General features: G+C 37.0%; 2 protein-coding genes and 1 long non-coding RNA gene across 3 annotated transcripts; all 3 read left to right on the top strand.

Moving 5' to 3' along the window:
* Nucleotides 1-888: 888 nt before the first annotated feature.
* LOC110920330 lies at nt 889-1,510 on the top strand. Its single transcript, XR_002581673.2, has 4 exons — nt 889-1,170; nt 1,236-1,295; nt 1,361-1,421; nt 1,487-1,510. It is a non-coding gene; the product is annotated as an uncharacterized LOC110920330 (long non-coding RNA).
* A 702-nt stretch (nt 1,511-2,212) lies between these two features.
* Nucleotides 2,213-4,408, top strand: LOC110894622 (autophagy protein 5). The gene is made up of 7 exons (XM_035980836.1): nt 2,213-2,226; nt 2,297-2,437; nt 2,654-2,693; nt 2,784-2,871; nt 2,967-3,110; nt 3,208-3,336; nt 3,986-4,408. The coding sequence occupies exons 1-7, from the start codon at nt 2,213-2,215 to the stop codon at nt 4,252-4,254; spliced, it is 825 nt and encodes a 274-aa protein (XP_035836729.1). The 3' UTR covers nt 4,255-4,408.
* Nucleotides 4,409-4,561: 153 nt separating this feature from the next.
* LOC110904941 (DNA mismatch repair protein MSH7-like) lies at nt 4,562-10,404 on the top strand. The gene is made up of 4 exons (XM_035980840.1): nt 4,562-4,579; nt 4,627-4,722; nt 4,837-4,968; nt 10,157-10,404. Exons 1-4 carry the CDS (start codon nt 4,562-4,564, stop codon nt 10,199-10,201), a joined length of 291 nt encoding a protein of 96 aa, XP_035836733.1. The 3' UTR covers nt 10,202-10,404.
* Nucleotides 10,405-20,708: the final 10,304 nt, after the last annotated feature.

A 20,708-nucleotide genomic window follows, 5' to 3' on the forward strand; every position in this document is an offset into this window, starting at 1 on the left:
GAAACAGGTTATGAAACAAAATCAGTTTAAACAGGTTGTAGACAACAAACAACTGCCCAATCTCTCCTTATATACTGATTAGCAGCAGCTAATAACAGCAAACAACTGCCCTAACAACTGATTAACAAACTTATTACAAAAATGACACTATGCAGAAATTACAGATCTGCTGATCAATCTGATTAACAGGACTTATGCCCTAACATCTGTATGATCATATATGGACTAACCACTGTCATCAAATGGAGATCTAACCTGTGTATGATAATAAAATTTACTAACCACTGTCATCAACTGCACATTTTGATCCTAAGTGCTGCACATTTTGATCAAATGGACATCTAACCACTGTCATCAACTGCAAATATTCAACAACTAACATGCTGCACATTTTGATCAAATGGACAAAATGTAATCCTAATCAAATATCAAAACATCAAACATCATACTTCTGGGATTAAACAGCATTTTCATCAACATACAAAATGATGGATTAAACATCATTTTCATCAACATACAAAATGATGATTGTCTAACTTGCTAAGCTGCTGCAAATGTTATCCTACTTCAAAGTTAAGTTAACCTACAAAATACACATTACTATTCCTACATAACTACTAACTTATCATCCGCTCAACTCTCCGGTGGATAATGGAAGTTGAGGACAGGCCTACCAAACATGGAGACCACCATGTGGAACACCACTGATGAGCTTGATAGGCTCATCGTCAGGTCAACTGTAAAAAAAACACCAAACATCACAAAATTAACAAGGAAATCAGATTCAATCAAACTAACAGTGAACCAAATCCGACCCTGTTTAACATGAGACTCAATCAGACACAAATCTGACCCTAACCCTGTTTATCTATACTACTTTATAAAACATATCCAAAGGACTTCTTAAAGTCCATAAAAATTCCATTAAAACACCATTAAAGCATGATGTACAATCCTCTAAAGCACAACATAATTTGGTTTTCCTATTCTACCCTCACTCACAAAACAAGGCGGAGAACAAAACCACGTTATCAGCTCATTAGGGTTTCTGTCTTTCACATCCGCCCCATTTCTTCTCTCTCTCTCTCACCAGGCGATAACCCTTGATCGATGGATTTCACTGCCGAATTCACTGGATCGACGGATTTCACCTGCGAATCCACATCTCAGGTACCATCTGTTAAACCTTATCGGCATTTTTGGTTTGTTGTTTGACTTAGATCTGTAAATTTTAGGGTTTTTTCTCCGGCTATGACCCTAGATCGATGGTTTTTTCTGTCGAATCCACATCTCAGGTACCATCTTTTTAACCTTATTGGCATTTTTGGTTTGTTATTTGACTTTGATCTGTAAATTTTAGGGTTTCTTTCTCCAGCGATGACCCTTGAGCGATGGATTTCACCGGCGTTTTCAAATCTCAGGTAACATCTTTTTTACCTCTCGGCATTTTTGGTTTGAAATTTGACTTGGATCTGTTAAATTTTAGGGTTTATTTCTCCGGCGATAACCCTAGAGATAGATGGATTTCACCGGCGTTTTCACATCTCAGGTACCATCTTATTAACCTTATCGGCATTTTTGGTTTGTTATTTTACTTAGATCTGTTAAATTTTAGGGTTTGTTTCTACTTGATTTGTGAAATAGATCCAGATCTGTAACTATTTTCTTGCAGATCTGGTTACTTTCAGATCCGTACAGTTTTAGTCATGTTTTAATCGGTAAAGTTATCGGATACTGATTTGCTTCTTTTTCTATCATGGATGTGAATAATGCAGGTTTAGTTTTAAATCTACTTGTTGTTTATCGTCTGTGAATAAGTTTGGATCTGGTTTCGTTTGCGATCTAAGTAAGGTGTTTGGTTTTGTGTTGAATATGCTATTTGTTAAAGAGGAAAATTTAGTATGTGAATTAAGCAAGTCATTGTAGTTGATTGTTTAATGTTGATATGGAGATTAGGAATAAAAACAGGGGTGCAGTTTTGAGTTTTATATAATCACCTATTTGTTGTGACGTGCTGTTGTAACTACCTTGTAAATATGCTTGCATGTTTTCCCAGCCAAGAATAAGTGTTACCATAAGTGAAGAATTTGATGTGTCAATCAGTCAATTTGGGTATTATATAATGTGCGATTGATTGTGTTCTGTATACATGTATAAGTTGTGTGTTTTTTTTTCAATTGGTGATTAGATTGATCATGTTTATGTGCTAACAATGACGTGTTACAGGTTGACTATTTGCAATTTCAATCGCAAAAGCCAGCAAGTTAGGAACTGTTATTGGGACTACCTATTCTAGTGTTGGTGTCGATAAGAACGGTCACGTTGAAATCATAGCCAACGACCAAGGGAATCGTATCACACCATCATGGGTGGCTTTCACCGATTCCGAGAGGTTAATTGGTGAGGCAACAAAGAATCAAGCGGCTGAATATGCATGGTATGTTGCGGCTGAATAAACCGATTCCGAGAGGTTAAACGCCGAACGAACTATCTTTGCACATTCGTAATTAACTATCTACTAAATATGCATGGTATGTTGCAGTGTATTCAAATGTTTTTCTTGCTGCACTAAATTTGATTCCTTATGTGTTTGTCGTCTTTATATCTTCTGTTTTCTATTGAGGTTGCAAAGTGGGTGGGGTGGGTAAATCAGTTTGGGTTGCGAATGGAGTTATATAAATTCACTAAAAGAGGTTTGCGAATGTTTATTTAGCATATGCTTATTATACTTTCTAATAAAATTATTTATAACTATACACGCGTGACCACTTTATTTTATTCAGGCCACATATATAATTCATGGAAGCAGCAAGAATGTTATGAACATGTCTCATCCTGATCAAGTTGAGCTGTGGCGTTCTGTTATGAGCGGTATGCTATCAAATGATTTGGAATTGTGTATTATATTTTATTTGACTTTCTAGATATTTTGTGTTTTTGTTTCATGGTATCATGCGTGTTTACAGGTAAACTTGAGACATACAATCGTATTTCATCTAAGCTAAAACTTGGAATAATTGGAGACGAATTTTCTGGAAAACCGAACCTGTCTCCTTTGAAAGGTCAGCAGGGTGTTAATGATACAGAGGCAACTGCTGCACGGAAAGCAAGTATGTCCATGTTCTATAATGTTTTAAGAATACGTGTAGTTTGTTCTTTAAATGTTTTCACCGCAACAGCTTTTCTTATTTCGTGCCGTGTTATTAGGTAGGGTCCCTGTTCGCTTGTATCTCTGGATTGTCGATAAAGATTTTGACGATTTAGAAGAAGCACCAAATTTTGATAGGTGGGACCAAGTTTCTTACATAAACCGGCCTGTTGAATTTTACACAGAAGGTATCTTCTTTTTGACTGCTTTCCTAACTCCCTGTTTGCTGACGAAGTAGTGTAATTAATTTTAAAAGACAAAAAGGTGTTAAACCTAGGGGTGTGAATCTTTGACGTGACACGAAATTCACGGGTTTGGATTTAGTCTAAATGGGTTCGAGTAAGTTTCGGGTTGAACCCGTGAATACATAAACGGGCCATGTGTAGGTTGAGCCGTTTAACTATTTCATTTTAAATTTATTTAAAAACTTGTTTATTATGTCATAACTTAAAATTATTGGGTATTTTATGTCACAATCAATAAGATAAAGAGAGAAATGAGAATCGAGTATATCTATTAAAATTAGTTGTTATATATGCATTTGTATTATTTTCTGTTGTAAATTTCTAATTTTAGAGTACTATTGGGCAAAAAAAAATAATAAAGTAAAAAAAACTCGGTTTAAATGGGCTGTGTGCGTGTCAACCCACGAATATACGTGTTGTGTCAATGTTCTTGTGCCTGACACGATTTTTTGGTTTGTGTTGGGTTACACCAGTCAACACGCAAACATAACCCATTTGACACCCGTCGAATCATACTGGCACAACCGGTATTAATTAGGTACAAAAATGACCTACTTCAACTGGAGCTCATTATGACCCATCTAATTTGCAGGGAAGTATTTCACTTTGCTTGATGCAGTAAAATCAATTCTGCCAGAATTTTATCCGGGTTCGTTAAACACAACAAAAGCTGAAAGCAAGGACGAGCCAGGAACTGAACCAGAAAACGAAAGTCATCCTGTCATAAAATTGCTTCGAATTCAAGGCATTGAACCCAAAATGGAAATTCCATTTTCTTGGGTGGTCAACAACTTGATGAACCCTGATTACTTCCTTCATATCTGCCTCTACATCAAGCCTCCCAAACCGATTGGTACATGACGCGTGTTTGTCTTTATGTACACTGCCCTCCGTTCTTGGGTTTATACGGTTCGTCAACTGAAAAGTATGCATCAAACTGTACAGAATAGTAACATGTCTGTTGGGTAAATTATTACCATTTAACTCATTTAGTGAAAAAAGGTTGTATTTTTTTAATATCAGTTGGGTTGGGAAATATTGGATTCTGGTTAAAAGTGAAATGAATGAAAGTATAAATATCGGGCTGGGGATAAGAACACGAGCCAATTCTACTGATTTTGATCAGATTTATGGGCCAAACACTTTAGGCTGAAAGTTTTGAAAAAGGATGAACAAAACTGGCCGGGTTGGTTGGGTAAACACTTTAGGCTGAAAGTTTTTAAACATTCACAGGTAATTCAAAGGAAATTGGTACAGGTGCTTACACCATCAACGTTGATTCATGGTAATATTGGGCCTCAAGCTGTTCATCTTCTTTCTCTAAAGGAGGTACTGCTTTACATCTTGCACGCGATATTATAACTATCATATGTCTATGTAGTGTATACTATGAAGATATTGTGGCATTTACTTATGCCACTTTGCTTTTACCTTTTTGTACAGGGTACAAGTGATCCTGCTGACGGTACAACTGCATTTGGATTTGCCTTTGTCGATTGTGCCTCTTTACAGTTCTGGATTGGATCCGTCACTGATGATGCTTCCTGTGCGGCTTTAGGGGCTTTATTGATGCAGGTGTGTTTTTTGGTTAGATGTGCCAGTTATGACGCATCTGCTTAAGAAAGGGTTGTTTTAGGTTGTTTGATATAAAATGGATCAAATGAGTACTATACTAAATAGATAAAAAGAAAAATAAACACTTCTATTACACTTTCATTGCTCATTTTTATACATGAAAGTGGCTGTAAAACATTAGTGTAAGTCAAAGAAGGAATCATCTATACTACTTTATAAAAGTGGCTGTAAAACATTAGTGTAAGCCAAAACTTGCTGGTTTTAAAATGTTCGTTAAGAAGATATACTTCATCTTGTTGGTTTTAAACAAGAAACCAACATCTTGTTGGTTTTGTGCTAATATTTGAACAAGCCCAACTAAAAGATGTTATGTGCACAGGTTGAAAAGAGGTGAACAGCTAGGTTGACAAGAGGGAATAGTGGTCAACAGTGGTTGGTATGCTGAAAAGAGGTGAACTATGGTCAGACTTCAGCAGTCTGCTGCTGAAAAGAGGTGAACAGCTAGGTTGAAAAGAGGGAATAGTGGTCAACAGTGGTTGGTATGCTGAAAAGAGGTGAACTGTGGTCAGACTTCAGCAGTCTGCTGCTGAAAAGAGGTGAGTGGTCAGAATTCAGTCTGTACATCTACTTATTTTTTTTCAATTTACAGCTTTTTTTGGTCAACTTACAGCTGGGTTGGGTTAAAAAGTAGATGTTTACTATTTTTAACATTATATATTCAGGTTTAAAAAGTAGATGTCAAAAGTACAACTACTTTTGACATTATATATAGTAGATTTAAGCTTCATAAACTCCATCCAACTTTCTACAAACACTACACACCCACCTTCACCTTCACCTTCAGTTTGCTGCTACATAGTATGAACAACATTTATAAAATCAATTCAACCGTCTAATTGCAAGTTAGTGTCAGTTTAACTTAACGCTACTTTTAAAGCTCAGTTTTGTTATATTTGTATTCCTAACAAATTGTGTTTTATTTCATTTCAGAATACTATTTTCATCTGGGTCTTCCATTGTTTCTCACCTCTATACATTTGATTCTTGCATTATTTCTCTATTTTTAACATATTGGTTCTGCGTTGTGGTAAGTATTTCTCACATTTCGACTGTTTATTTTGTATGTGTGTTGTACTCTTACATAGTGATAACAATGTTTGATACACCGATTGTAAAAATCTTACACTATTTTAGTTGTTGAGACTTATCGACTGTTTTATTTTATATGTGATAACAATCTTCACTTTTTCCCGTTCTGTAAAAAAAATATCAATGTGAACCTCAACCGGCAATGTTATGTTTATACACAAGCAAGTCTCTCTTTGAGTTAAATTAAGATAGTATTTACAACAAGTATTCTGTTTTCTTCTAAATTTTTTACACCCAGAATTTGCAATGGGTTAATAGTCCAACAAAAAACAAAAATGTAAGAAAATGATGCTTCCATGCTTTTCAACTTCTAATTCTCATTCAGGTTCTGTTGCTATTTATATATATATGGAGGGTAAAAAAAAAAACCAGAGGCCGATTAATCTTCGCTTCATGTAAAAATGCAATCTTAACATCTTCCATCTCAATGTCTCTTGAGACAATTATTAGTGCTAATATAATTAAGGAATACAAGAGAAAATACCTCATTATAGTCTGTCTATTCCTGCCTATTTTGTGAAACCAATCTAGCTTTGAATCTACTGCCACTTCAATTCCTTGATGTCATTCATTTACTTACTTGGTATGTATAGTTGGTACCTCCTCACGAAAGCATAAATATTTCATTTTCTATGATCTGGACAACGGTTACGGCCTCATTATCTATGTTTATCTTGAATATTCAATACTTAAAATTGTGACACATCGTATTTACTCTTGTAACATTGTTTGCTTGTGCTAATCCGTTTTAGTTTTAAATCACACTATTTTTTTTAAACTTTATGTAAATGTCAAGCAAACAGACCGTTCAAACAAATGGATCACAAATTTGTGTAAATTGGACCACCAATCAATAGTCGTTGTGGGCCTACCCAATCACCTTATAAATTAGCCCAAATAATTTATATTTGGCCCATTATCAGTTATTCCTCCTTTGTTACATTACATGAATCCCATCCCATGCATTTAATTGACTATTTTAGTCCAAAAAATCTTTTAATTGCCTGCCTGCCTATTCAATCCTCATTGTATATTTAGCAAGTACATCTCATCTACAAAAAAAAAAGTAGATAAACAATTCACAGTAAAATTCATTCTACTAATTTAAGTGTTGCACAAAATAATTAACTTTACAGATTATAAAATGAATGATATGTGGTAAAAAATGAGTGATAAACGATTATAAAACGTGACAAAAAAATGCAACTAGCATATATTAATTTTTTAGTTTTTTTATGTAATTCATAAATGTCAGTTCAATTAAAGTATACTTAGTCATTTAAATATCCTTTTGGCATAGTTAAGTTAACTAGAATTGCAATTTATTTATAAGTAAATACAATGATACATATAAAAAATTGGAACTAAAATGTGGATTATTTTAGTACCACATAATTTTTTTATTGTTAGATATTAGGGTGAGTTAATCTTTTTTGTTTTGTTTAAAAAGAAAGACAAAGGAACCGGCTACAATCGATGTCAATAATTTATTTTTTCAGAATATCATAACTTTGTATCCAATAAAATTGTATTTAAACTAATTTTATTTGCTTAAAAAATGATCTTTATATCCAATCAAAATTATATTTTTCAGTTTACAATTCATTCCAAACACATATCAATTGAGAGGTATGGGTGGTGGTTATCCAATTCCAATTGAACCACAAGGGCCTTCAAGTCATGGACGATCAAACCCTTCTCCAGAGACAACCCCACCTTCCGTAACAAACCCACCCCCCGTCACAAACCCACCTCCCGTCACAAACCCAACTCCTGTCACAATTCCTCAAGATAATGATCCAAATACTTGGACGGATGAAGAGTTGATTTGGGCGTATGACTATACCTTTGCTCAACTACAATTTGGGGCACTACGTATTGGGGAGGGGCATTATCGTCCATTGGCAAACACTCCTACAGTGCCAAACCATCCACCATCTTCAAACCCCCGTCAAGTGGAAAACCCCCATCAAACACAAGGAGTACCGAATTGGGCTGAAGGGTACGAAACCGATCCTGGAGCGGAATACGAACCACCCTTGGATGAAGAAATGAATTGGGAACCCTAAAAAAACATTATTGATGAATGCATCCATCGAAACGACGATGATAATGATTGATTCTCCTATGATTCGGTGTTTTGTGTTTTAGTAATATTTAATGTGATTTACTAAATGTTTCTATTATGTGTTAGTTATTTTTATTTCAATGTATTTTTGTTTTGTATTAGTTTGAATTTTATTTATGTAGATGTTTCGGTTTTAATTATGTATTAATATAACTTTTTTATTTTAAGGTTATTTAAATTTTAATCATGTATTACTTTAATTTTAGCTGGCTCCCTCTCTTATCTACTTGACCTTAAAAATCAAACAGATATAAATTTAAATATATGTAATTTTTATTTTTTCTTTGACTAACATTGAACATTAATAGGATATGTCTGGTCATTGTACGGTCGACGAATTTTCATCATTGAGAAATGATAGAGCATGGTATAATCTAACCTTTGTTATGGTCGAGCTTATTTGGCATGACGTCGAGGGAAAGAGATTAGTGATTATTTTTCTTGATCAAAACGTAAGAACATTATTTTTATTTGCTATATATGTTATACGTGTGAATGTTTTTTCACCACTAAATGTGTTCTTTTTTTAGAGACAAAAAATTATTGCGATCATTCCACAACATTTGATACACCTGTATAATGACGCTACATTGATGGGTGGCTTTTTTTTGTTGAATCATTTCCAAATTGAGAATCTCCACTATCATGAGTACCCAAAGTACCATAATTACCTCTTAGTCTGCCAAAGTAATCATATGGGATGAAGCGTCGATGGCTAAACGACAGGCGATAGAGGCAGTCGATCGTACATTCCAAGACATTATAGGCGTTAGTCTCCCATTTGGTGGGAAGATAATGGTTATGGGAGGTGACTTCAGACAGGTGTTGCCGGTTATTAAACGTGGCACTCGAGCACAGATTGTAGACTCCAGCGTACGAATGTCACCTCTTTGGTCTTTGACTAAGAAGATGCGGTTGACCATAAATATGAGAGCGCTGAAAGATCCATGGTTTTCTAAATTTCTTTTAAGAGTCGGCGATGGAACTGAAGAACCAATCGAAGGAAACTATATTCGCATACCTGATGACATGACAATTCAGTGCAACGACAGAGAAAACGCTATAAAAGAATTGATCCATGCCATCTTTCCATCAATTGAAGATAATATATATTCTTCAGATTATATAATCTCTAGAGCAATATTGTCCACTAAAAATGAGAGTGTTGACGAGATTAATAATCAAATGATTGAAATTTTTCAAGGGGAGGAAAAAGTTTATTACAGTTTTGATGAAGCTGAAGACGATCAGCGTAACTTCTATCCGGTCGAGTTCTTAAACTCGCTAAATATTAGTGGTTTGGCGCCTCATAAGCTTCGTTTAAAAATTGGATGCCCAATAATATTGTTACGTAATATCGATCCATCACATGGCCTGTGTAATGGCACGCGGTTGATATGTAAGGGTTTCATGCGAAATGTTATTGATGCGGAAATTGCAGTTGGTCAACATGCCGGAAAAAGAGTTTTTTTGCCAAGAATCCCTCTAACCCTTTCTGAAGATGACATGTTCCCATTCAAGCTGAAAAGAAAACAATTTCCAATTCGACTTAGCTTTTCCATGACGATTAATAAAGCTCAAGGTCAAACAATTCCGAACGTTGGTATTTATCTACCGGATTCTGTATTTTCACATGGACAACTTTATGTCGCGTTATCAAGAGGGATTTCAAGACAAAGTACGAAGGTGTTGGTACATCTCGCCAAAGAATTCAAACAACGCGGAGTTTACACATCAAATGTTGTCTACCAGGAAGTGTTGCGTGATTAATTAATCGCATCCTTATCAAAAAGAAGGTAAGTTAGTAGATGTTGTGCCTTATTTGCTTCCAGAAATTACCTTTTAATTACTATTTTAAATCACCTGTAAGTGTCTAACATTTTTTTTATGTGTTGAAATCTGGTACAGTAGAGGAGAAGATGCAAGAAAGTCATAAGCGAACGGATGTATTGGTAAAACAGGAAGAGATACAAGAGACTCCCCACATTTTGTTTTTATTCTTTTGTCCAGCTACTTGACTATTTTGAACTCTTCTTGTTTTTAATTACATCTACTTCCTTGTTTTGTACTCTTCTTGTAGAAGATCACCAAAGAATCGATAAACTAACAGAAAAACCAGTGCCATCATATCACGAATAAGAAAACTAACTTAAGTACTATACAATATATCACGAGACGACGGATAAACTAACGGTAAACAATTATACTATTGTAAATTGCCACTCCCGCCGCATCGTGCGGGTAAGTGACTAGTAACATGATAATAACTAACAGTGAACCAAATCCGACCCTGATTAACTAACATTGGGCGAATGTACCTGTGGTGTGGCGGATGACATAGCGGATCAGCCAACAAACAACCGGCATTGTAAGGTCTGAACGAGGTGTGAACGGAGGAGGTGGTGTCACCGGAGGATGTGGTGTCGTAGGAGAAGCCTGATCGCAGGAGAAGGTGTGCCGCCGGAGAAGGAAGGATCGATTGTAGGAGGATGGTGGGAAGGTGGGGGGGGGGGGGTAAATATGCTTTCATATGTTACTTATAGGGTGTTGTAATGAAGAAGCTTCACAATGGTTTGCAAAATTACCTATTTACCCTTTAACCACCTTGTTATGTTGACTGTTAAGCAAATTTGACGCCGGGGGGTAAACTTGCGACATAACATCAACGTTGGGGGTGGGGGGGGGAGGGTAAATTGCAATTATTTCGTTAGGGAGGGGGGTCAGAGTGCCAATTGGCCTAAACCCCAGGGGGTAAAATTGCAGTTTACTCTTTATCAAAAATCATATATATAACCATTCAAGAATCAAAGTTATACTAGTCAGCTTTGAATTCTACAAGAATGATTATAATCTTTTCATCTTTACATGTTCTTAGAAGAAAAAGTTCAACAAAATCAACATCTAAAACGATATATAAAAGAAAAGAACCCGAAAATGACCACAAATAGCCATACAACTGTTAGATAACAGACTTGTAACACCTAGAACATAGTTGGATAAGACTTCCTATGATTCTGCCTTTTCGGGTTCCGGTTCCATAGGCACTGCTGCAACTTCCTCTTTGGCATCATTTCCATCACCTAACATATATATTATGTACAAAGAAGAAATACATGAATTACCATTACCGAATCTTGTAATGATCAATTGGGTTGAATGGGTAATAATATATTACTTACAGCAGCCTGTTCTTTGGCTTTTGACATCCTCCTCTTTGGTATTGGTATCGGTATCTTCTTCTTCTTCATCATCATCACCTTATAACATATATATTATTATTTACAAAGAAAATTAGATACATATTGTTGAATGTTGTAATGATGATTTTGTTGGATCAGTTCTCTTTAAACATAATGGAAAACATGAATAACATACCTGTTACAGCAGACAGGCCAGCAGAGAATCCAGTCAGAGATGCAGCCATCGAGTTCAACATACTTGTTAGATGATCTGGTTCCTCCTTAGGGTGTAAGGTGATGATGGTGATGAAACCGAAAGTAGGGTTGATTTCGGTTACGGGGAGAGAGACGAAAATTGATGTTATGAGGGTTTGTGATTGTGTAATTTTTGTAACCCTTAAACTCTCTAATAATCCCCTTATTTATACACCCAAGAGGAAACCTAATTAGTTAATAAGGGTAATATGGTCCATCAACAATTACCAACTAATTATTAATAGGTTATTAATATATTTTGATCTAATATAATATAAATGATTATAAAGGCTACAAGATTAAATATTACATTAATAATATATTTAATCTCACATTCTCCCACTTAGCCGAGTAATCATTTATCATGAGTATTAGGTAAGCCTGGCCAGGAGTTAACACTCATTTTAGCTTTAAACCAAGAACTATAGCAGAGAAATACAGCCGTTGAATCATCATTCGACTCAGGACCCCCATTAATCATACTATAGCCTCAATTTAAAACCTAATAGTTACGATCAAAATATGTATAAGCCCTTTAACGTCTGATTTGTATTTATATTTGTCTATATGTCATTACACCGGCAGAACATATGTTAGAGACATACAAAATCAAACTGAGGAAATTGTATTAATTAAAACATAAGCTAGTACAATATGCCATTAAATAAGGTCTTTAGTAAGTCCCATATTCGATACATGTTCTTCGAAAACTTTAGGTGGGAGACCTTTAGTCATCGGATCCGCAAGCATATCTTTAGTACTAATATACTCAATACAAAGATTATTTTCCTCAACTCGTTCACGTACGAACAAATATTTTGTATCGAGATATAAACCAGCTCCAGTCGAACTGTTACTGTTCGAGAAACTAACGGCAGCTGAGTGATCACCGTAAAGCTTCAATGGTCTAGAAATGAAATTAACGATTTTGAGTCCAGTGATCAGATTTCTAAGCAACATTCCATGACAGGTTGCGTTGTAAACAGCAATGTATTCTGCCATCATTATGGAAGTTGTAGTTAACTGTTGTTTATGACTCTTCCATGAGATAGGTCCGCCTGCTAACATAGAGATGTAGCCCGAAGTGGATTTCTTGTCATCTTTGCATTTGGCAAAGTCAGAATCAGAATAACCTACCACTTCTAAGTGATCACTTCTTCTATAAGTCAGTTTATAGTCTTTCGTCCCTTGCAGATATCTAAGGACCTTCTTAGCTACTTTCCAGTGATCTAGCCAGGATTAGTCTGATAACGACCTAGCATTCCGGCAATATAAGCAATATCTGGGCGAGTACAGACTTGAGCATACATCAGGCTCCCGATTACTGACGCGTAAGGTATCTGGCTCATTTGCTCCTTTTCAACCTCTGTTGTCGGACACTGGAATGAACCGAAAACATCTCCCTTAACTACTGGAGCGACGGAGGGTTTGCACTATTGCATGTTGTAACGTGTAAGGACACGATCTATGTAGGTCTTTTGAGACAATCCTAAGATCCCTTTGTGTCTATCTCGGTGAATTTCGATGCCAATGACGTAAGAAGTATCTCCGAGATCCTTCATGTCGAAGTTATGCGAGAGTAACCGCTTCGACTCATGCAACATGTCTAAACTATTACTTGCCAATAGAATATCATCTACATAAAGGACAAGTATAGTAAAGTTACTCCTACTCATCTTGAGGTAGGTGCATTGATCCACTTGATTCTTCATAAAACCTTGCCTCTTCATGACTTCATCAAACTTGAGGTACCATTGACGTGATGCTTGTTTTAACCCATAAATGGATTTCTTCAACTTACAGACTAGATGCTCCTTACCTTCAGATTTAAAGCCTTCAGGTTGTTTCATGTAAACATCTTCGTCTAAGTCTCCGTTAAGGAAAGCAGTTTTTACGTCCATCTGATGCAGCTCTAAATCAAAATGACCTACTAGGGCCATAACGATCCTTAATGAATCTTTACGAGAGACAGGTGAAAACGTCTCTTGATAATCAATTCCCTCTTTCTGAGTGTAGCCCTTTGCAACCAATCTCGCTTTGTAGCGTTCAACGTTCCCATTCGGATCCAGTTTTGTTTTGAACACCCATTTACAACCTACAGGTTTGACACCGTTGGGTAATTCTACCAAATCCCAAACGTCATTTTTCTTCATGGATTCAAGCTCATCAATCATTGCTTTGTTCCATTCAGAAGACTGATTACTGCTAATGGCTTCATTATAAGAGATAGGATCATTGAGCTTTCCAGCATCCATTTCAGTCAGGTAGGTAACATAATCATCCCAATTAGTAGGCCTTCTTTGCCTAGATGACCTCCTGAGTTGATTATCAGGTTCAGCGTTGTCTTGGTTTTGAGCGTTTGATGTGCCTTCGTTATGAGGTATAATGGGTTCTGATTGTGGAGATGGAGTTTGTGCAGTGACTTCAGGTGCAGTTGCATGGGGTACAAGAGGAGTAAACGGAGTAATGGTAAGCGACGAGTCTCTCCCCCCGCGTCTTGTACTTCTTGCAATTCTTCGTAAGGGTTGGTACTGCTCCCACTGACCTTGAAATCCTCCAGGAACGCAGCACACTTAGTTTCAACAATACGGGTGACATGGGAAGGACAATAGAAAACGATAACCCTTTGAATGATCAGGATACCCGATAAAGAAGCAGGTAACTGTTTTAGGGTCAAGTTTCCTTAGGAAAGGATTATAGAGTTTTGCTTCAGCAATGCAGCCCCATACTTTCATATATTTAAGACTCGGTTTCCTTCCTGTCCAAAGTTCATAAGGAGTTTTAGGGACTGTTTTGGTCAAAAATTACCTAAGCAATTAAGTGATCAAATTAGTTTTGTGAGGTAGTGTGCTAGTAATACTTTGTGAAAAATATGTTGGTTTGTTAGTTTGCAAAAACAGTTTCAGGATATAGTCCGAGGATATCAGACTATATCAATAATCAAACAATGAGCAAAAATGTAAAGGTTGACACGTGATGTACGAGGAAAGCCCTTGATCAATCTAGATCTCCGGCATAAAACCTCGGGAGCTGACAATCGTCGGCTGCCTTGTTCTTCTTATTGCTTCAATAACAGGATACAGTGCAGGATATGATACGGATCAACTAAGTGTTACAATGCGATTCGAGTACAAATGTGAGTGTTTGTGAGTGGTTACAGGTGGTAGAGAGCAAGAGTGTACGAGAGATTGTGTGTGTAAATTGTGTGTTCCTATGATCCGTGCATTCCTTTATATAGTAAAAGGAAATAACTAACTATGCTAAAAATCCGAGATACTGAGATTATTTCCTTTCTGAACTTTGCCAGGCTGTTTCCACTCGTTTTCCACGCGCTTGCTGACTATAACTCCGGGATTTAAGCTTCCATAACCGTTATAACATTAATATCTTTGACCAATCTTCGTAACTTTCCATAAAACACGCCAATCTTCAATGTTGACCGTTACAAGAGCTATTTTTCCGCCATCAACGTCCTTATCCTAACCAATTTGAGCGGGTCTTCAGGATGACTTGGTCTTCATGAACGTTAGTCCCTTGTAGCCAACGTATACAAGCAAATTGTTAGTAACAGTCAGGATACTGCCTCAGGATGTTACCAATATCCTGGTCCGGTATCCTGATCGTAATCAACTATCATAAAATCAAGATATAGTATCAGGATATGGGCTCAGAATTTCACCCATAACAATTGTCCCCAAAAATATAACTGTTGGATATCCTGATTCCAACGGATATATTTTTTAGTCATTCCAACATGTCTGGTAAGGATATCTGTTTCAAATATACTGAACCTGTACACATATACTGAACCCGTATCTTGGTTAGTTCGTCTGTATTTTGTAGGGTCTAAATCATCTAGTTGTCTTGCACTTAGAACAATTCTAATTTCCTGCAAGTAGAATAGTTTGATGACTGAAGGTGGAGGGATCCCGTGTTTCCAGGATGAAGCCTTCAACTGTTTATGTAAATATGCTTTAAAAACTTAATTGTGTTCTTGGTGGATGGGTCTCTTTTTTGAGACGAAACCAAGAATACAATCTTTTGGACTAATAATAATAAACCCTTTAGTCTTATTTATTATGTTTTTATTTTGAAAGGTATGTTTTGGATATCCTGATCAAATATCCTGGTCAGGATACTGATGAAATGTCTTCTAAATGTTAGACAAAACTTGGTTGACTATGACTTTTTAGAAAACTTAGATCATTTAGATAAGGTTTTCGAGATTCGAAGAATAATAAATCATACCAGAAACACTTTAGGCAATAATTTCCAACCTTAACCTTTGAATCCTTTGCAATGTCCCCGACATGGATGTCCCCTGTCTGTGCAGGATATTGCATCAGTGCATGACATACTTGAGTATTTCTTAACTTAGTGATTAAACTTCGTAGCTTCTTATCCACAAAAGAACGTGTGTAACCACAGCTTGTCATATCTTTGCAATCTTGTTAAAAACTTTAGTTTTACTGGGGATAAACCCTTAATGTACTGGGGATAAACCCTTAATGTATTGGGGATATACCCTTAGTATCCTGGGGAAAATCCCAAATTTTCGTGCGCTACAGGCGGGAGTGTATAAACTCCAAGACTTAGAAAGGTGAAAACCTTTAAACCTTAGAGAGTATGAAAATACCCTTTCGCGAGAGAGGGTGATCAATCCTCATATACCTTAAGGATCCAGGGTATAGCCAATACTAACGAAATTGTCAGCCACTTTTACATGAACTGGTCCCGCCACCTTGAACTATCCCTGAATAACTTGCGCTCCAGGCGGGGTGTTTAAACCCAATTCATGAGAAAGGTGAATACCTTTAAACCTGTGAAGGGATCAGGATCCCTTAAACGTGAGAGAGGGGGCCAATCCTCTAATCTTTCGAAGTATCTTGAGTGTGTATCCTGGAGCTATATCCCGAAGCATATTCTGCAAAACAACCTTAAACTAAGGTGGGTGTTAGCTTGGCTAACACCCCTCCGATGCTTAAGTTAGTATTGGGTTCAAATAAAATAAATTATATTTAAAAGAGACAGAATTCATACCATCTTGAGTTAGAAATTAAATTCTAAACTCACTTGAAATAGGCTTTGAGATGTATAGCGTTCCAGGATCTTGGTAGTATATCCCCCTCCATATTCTTAAGCTGGTATGCTCCTTTTCCGGATTCCGATTCAATCTCATAGGGTCCTTCCCACTTTGGAGCCAACTTTCCATCAGCAGGATTCGTAGTATTCTGAAAGGCTTTCCTTAACACCCAATCTCCGACTTGGAACCTTCTAGTCCTTATATTCTTGTTATATGCTCTGGATATCCTCTGTTGATATGCCGCCATCCTTAGCTTTGCTGCATCTCTTGTCTCATCAATAGTATCCAGTTCTTGACATAAGATTTCAGGATTTGATTCAGGATTCCGTAGGCTTGATCTAGCTGTCGGTATCACCATTTCTGTCGGGATCACTGCTTCTGCCCCAAATACCAAAGAAAATGGGGTTTGGCCAGTAGCATTCTTCACAGTTGTTCTATCAGCCCATAGGACAAATGGTAGTTCCTCTGCCCATTTTCCTTTCTTGGTACCTAACCTCTTCTTTAAATTGTTGACGATTATCTTGTTCGAGGATTCTGCTTGTCCATTTGCTTGAGGATGCACTGGTGTTGACGTAATCATCTTAATTCCCCAACTCTTGCAAAAGTCAGTAGTTCTTTTGCTGATGAACTGAGAGCCATTGTCACAAACTATCTCAGCTGGTACCCCAAATCTGGTCAGGATATTCCTCTTTATGAAGGATACCACTTCTTGATCCCTGACTTGAACAAAGGCCTCGGCTTCGACCCACTTGGAGAAATAATCTGTCATTGCCAGAATAAAAACCTTTCCTCCTGGAGCCTTTGGAAGTTTTCCCACTATGTCCATTCCCCATTTCATAAACGGCCAAGGGGATACGATAGGATATAATGGTTCTGCAGGCTGGTGCAGGATGTTGCCGTGTCTTTGATATGCATCGCATTTCTGAGCATACTCCGCGGCATCCTTTCTCATGGTCGGCCAGTAATATCCTGTTCTCAACACCTTCGAGAACAGAGATCTGCCCCCAGTATGGTTGCCACAGTCTCCTTCGTGTGTATCCTGAAGTACCTCCTTGGTTTCAGGATCTTCCAAGCACCTTAGGTACGGACCTGCAAGGGATTTCTTATACAAAATATTATTTATAATAGTAAAACGAGATACCTTCATCCGAAAAGCCTTAGGATTTGCATCCTTTGGGATATCTCCTTCTTGAAGATACTTCACAATTGGAGTCATCCAGGATTCAGGATCCTTCTCAGGATATCCACCATCCAGAATGCCAGTACCATAAACAACGGAATCATAGAGAATAGAGAGTTTGCGATGACCATGAGAAACGACAAAACCGTCCATGTCTAACTTTGGTCCTGATACAAAGGTTCCGAGTTACCTCAGGAACATATAAGGTATCATAAAGTTTAATACATAAACCAGTTTTCAAAAATAATTGTAATGTTCCTATGGCCTTCACTTCTAATTCCCGATCATCCCCAACTTTAAGTGTTCTTTGGTTTCTTCCCAGCTTCCGGATTGTAAGGAATCCCTGAAGTGAATTGGTAACATGAACCATAGAACCAGAATCAAACCACCAAGAATTAGCAGGAACATTTAAATTAAAGGACTCAAGTATAATGAAAAAATCGTTACCTTTCTTAGCCAGCCACTCCTTGAAGTCAGGGCATTCCTTTTGCTTATGTCCTGTCTTCTTATAGAACTTGCAATAGGGTTTGCCTAAGGAGTTCTTAGAGCTGGAAGGTGCACTTGTATTAGGATGAGGATTTTGCTTTTGGATCTTAGAAGCATCCTTTCTTTGATAAGTGTTCTTCCTCTTCTTAGAGCTGGAGGTGGTGAAGTTGGCAACATCAGTAGTGTGATCCATCTTCATACGCTCTTCCTCCTGCACGCACATAGCAATCAGCTCACTCATCGTCCATTTGTCCTTCTGAGTGTTGTAATTGATCTTGAATGCTTCATAGGACGAAGGAAGCAAAGTGATGATGAAGTGAACAAGAAAACCATCACTGATTTCCATCTCTAGGCCCTTCAGCTTATTGGCCATGTCATGCATCATCATGATGTGTTCGCGAATGCCGCTCCTCCCATCATACTTAGTTGTCACCAGCTTGAGGATAAGAGTGCTAGCGTGTGCTTTTGATGTTCCCTTGAATTGATCCTCCACAGAAGCCAAATAGGCTTTAGCATCTTCAGAATCAGGAATGGCTCCTCTGATTGAGTTATGAATGGACTACTTCATGAACATGAGAGACATGCGGTTACACCTAGTCCATTTATCATGGACTATCTGCTCAGCAGCAGTACTTGTAGCGGTAAGGTCCGCTGGCTTATTCTCTCTTAGAGCATAATCAAAGTCTAGCAATCCTGGTGTAAGCATGAGGGCATCCTTCCATTCAGCAAAGTTATCACCAGTCAAAGGTGGAATCCCGCAATTGGGTGCTGATAGTGGAAATAAGATGAGCAAGTTATGATACTAAGAAAGAAGTCCTAATGTGATCTAAGGGCACGTTATACTAAGGCAGGCATAAATAATGACCATTTTAATTATGAAGCTGTGATATTGTCTATTACTAACATCAAAATAATAGACCTAGTTAAAAATTCTACTTAAACGAAGACAAATCAGCTTTGGCTAGAAGTGTAATCATTTAAGTATGTGTGCAAAGTAATCGTGACAAATCAGCTTTGGCCAGAAATGAGACAATCACTTTTATTATGCACTTGTCAAGCATGCTAAACATAAATGAATTAAATCAGCTTTGGCCAGAATTAAGACATTTCACGTTTGTAATGCATACTCAACATAGCTTTCATAATACTTGAACAATAAATAGATGTATTAAATCAGCTTTGGCCAGAATTAATACATCAGAAGCTCATTCAAGTAAAGCTATTTTGGTTTTGTAAAATTATCTGATTCTAATTAATTAATTAAGTATTAACAAAACCAAGTATTTAATAGCAAACCACATCAAACAGCCTAAGGTGATGAGGTCTCGAGTGAGGTCTCGAGTCATGGTCTCAAGTTAGGTCTCGAGTTAGGTCTCGACTGAGTTTTGAGATCTCGAGTTAGTTATGAGGTCTCGAGTCGCAACCTTAGTCTCAAGTTGTAGCCTTATGGTCTCGAGTCGCAACCTTAGTCTCGAGTTGTAGCCTTATGGTCTCGAGTCGCAACCTTGGTCTCGAGTTATGACCTTATGGTCTCGAGTCGAGACCCTTGTCTCGAGTTGTAAAGATTTGAGAGCCCTTATGATTTTGAGTCGAGACCTTGTGGTCTCGAGTCGAGACCTTGTGGTCTCGATTCGCAGTCTGATGGTCTCGAATCCCTGTTAACAGCTGTTTTGTGATGATAACTGAAAAACTCGAAATTTTAGGGATTGTGGGATAGTGTTTCCTGTTTTATTGCTGATCTAAATTATCACAAGATTTCGTAAATAATAACTGGTTATTTCTTTAATAGTTTTCGAAACTTTAATAGATAAAATTAAGATCAAAACAGTAAAAAACACCCACTAATCTAAATTATATTCCAAAAGTTAGGGAATTTTCGAGTTTTCTTAGAACATTATAATGAACCCTAAAAAAAATAAAAACATAATCTGGGATCCGAAATCTAAATTTTATGATTTCAGTTAACAGATTTCGGATATTATTATCCCATTTATGGTTTTGAGTCAAAATTATCAAACATATTTTTCCGAAAACAGTGATTTCGGCTCATTAGAACTCGAAACCAGCCGTGATTCTTAAGACTTTAAAAAATTTCGTTTTCCAGATTTTTGATCCCAGAATAATGGATACAAAAACAAAACCGATTTATCAACATATGCTCTGATACCACATATTAGATCAGTTCTGTTTAAACATAATGGAAAACATGAATAACATACCTGTTACAGCAGACAGGCCAGCAGAGAATCCAGTCAGAGATGCAGCCATCGAGTTCGACAT

The sequence above is a fragment of the Helianthus annuus genome, chromosome 2 (assembly GCF_002127325.2).
Source record: "Helianthus annuus cultivar XRQ/B chromosome 2, HanXRQr2.0-SUNRISE, whole genome shotgun sequence".
Lineage (NCBI taxonomy): Eukaryota > Viridiplantae > Streptophyta > Magnoliopsida > Asterales > Asteraceae > Helianthus > Helianthus annuus.

Bases quoted from the DNA above. Each gene is read 5' to 3' on its own strand.
- LOC110894622 (XM_035980836.1), top strand. The intron at 2,694-2,783 runs GTTTGCGAATGT...TATTTTATTCAG, and splicing joins ATATAAATTCACTAAAAGAG to GCCACATATATAATTCATGG. The intron at 2,872-2,966 runs GTATGCTATCAA...GCGTGTTTACAG, and splicing joins GTGGCGTTCTGTTATGAGCG to GTAAACTTGAGACATACAAT.
- LOC110904941 (XM_035980840.1), top strand. The intron at 4,723-4,836 runs GTACTGCTTTAC...CTTTTTGTACAG, and splicing joins ATCTTCTTTCTCTAAAGGAG to GGTACAAGTGATCCTGCTGA. The intron at 4,969-10,156 runs GTGTGTTTTTTG...CTGGTACAGTAG, and splicing joins TAGGGGCTTTATTGATGCAG to AGGAGAAGATGCAAGAAAGT.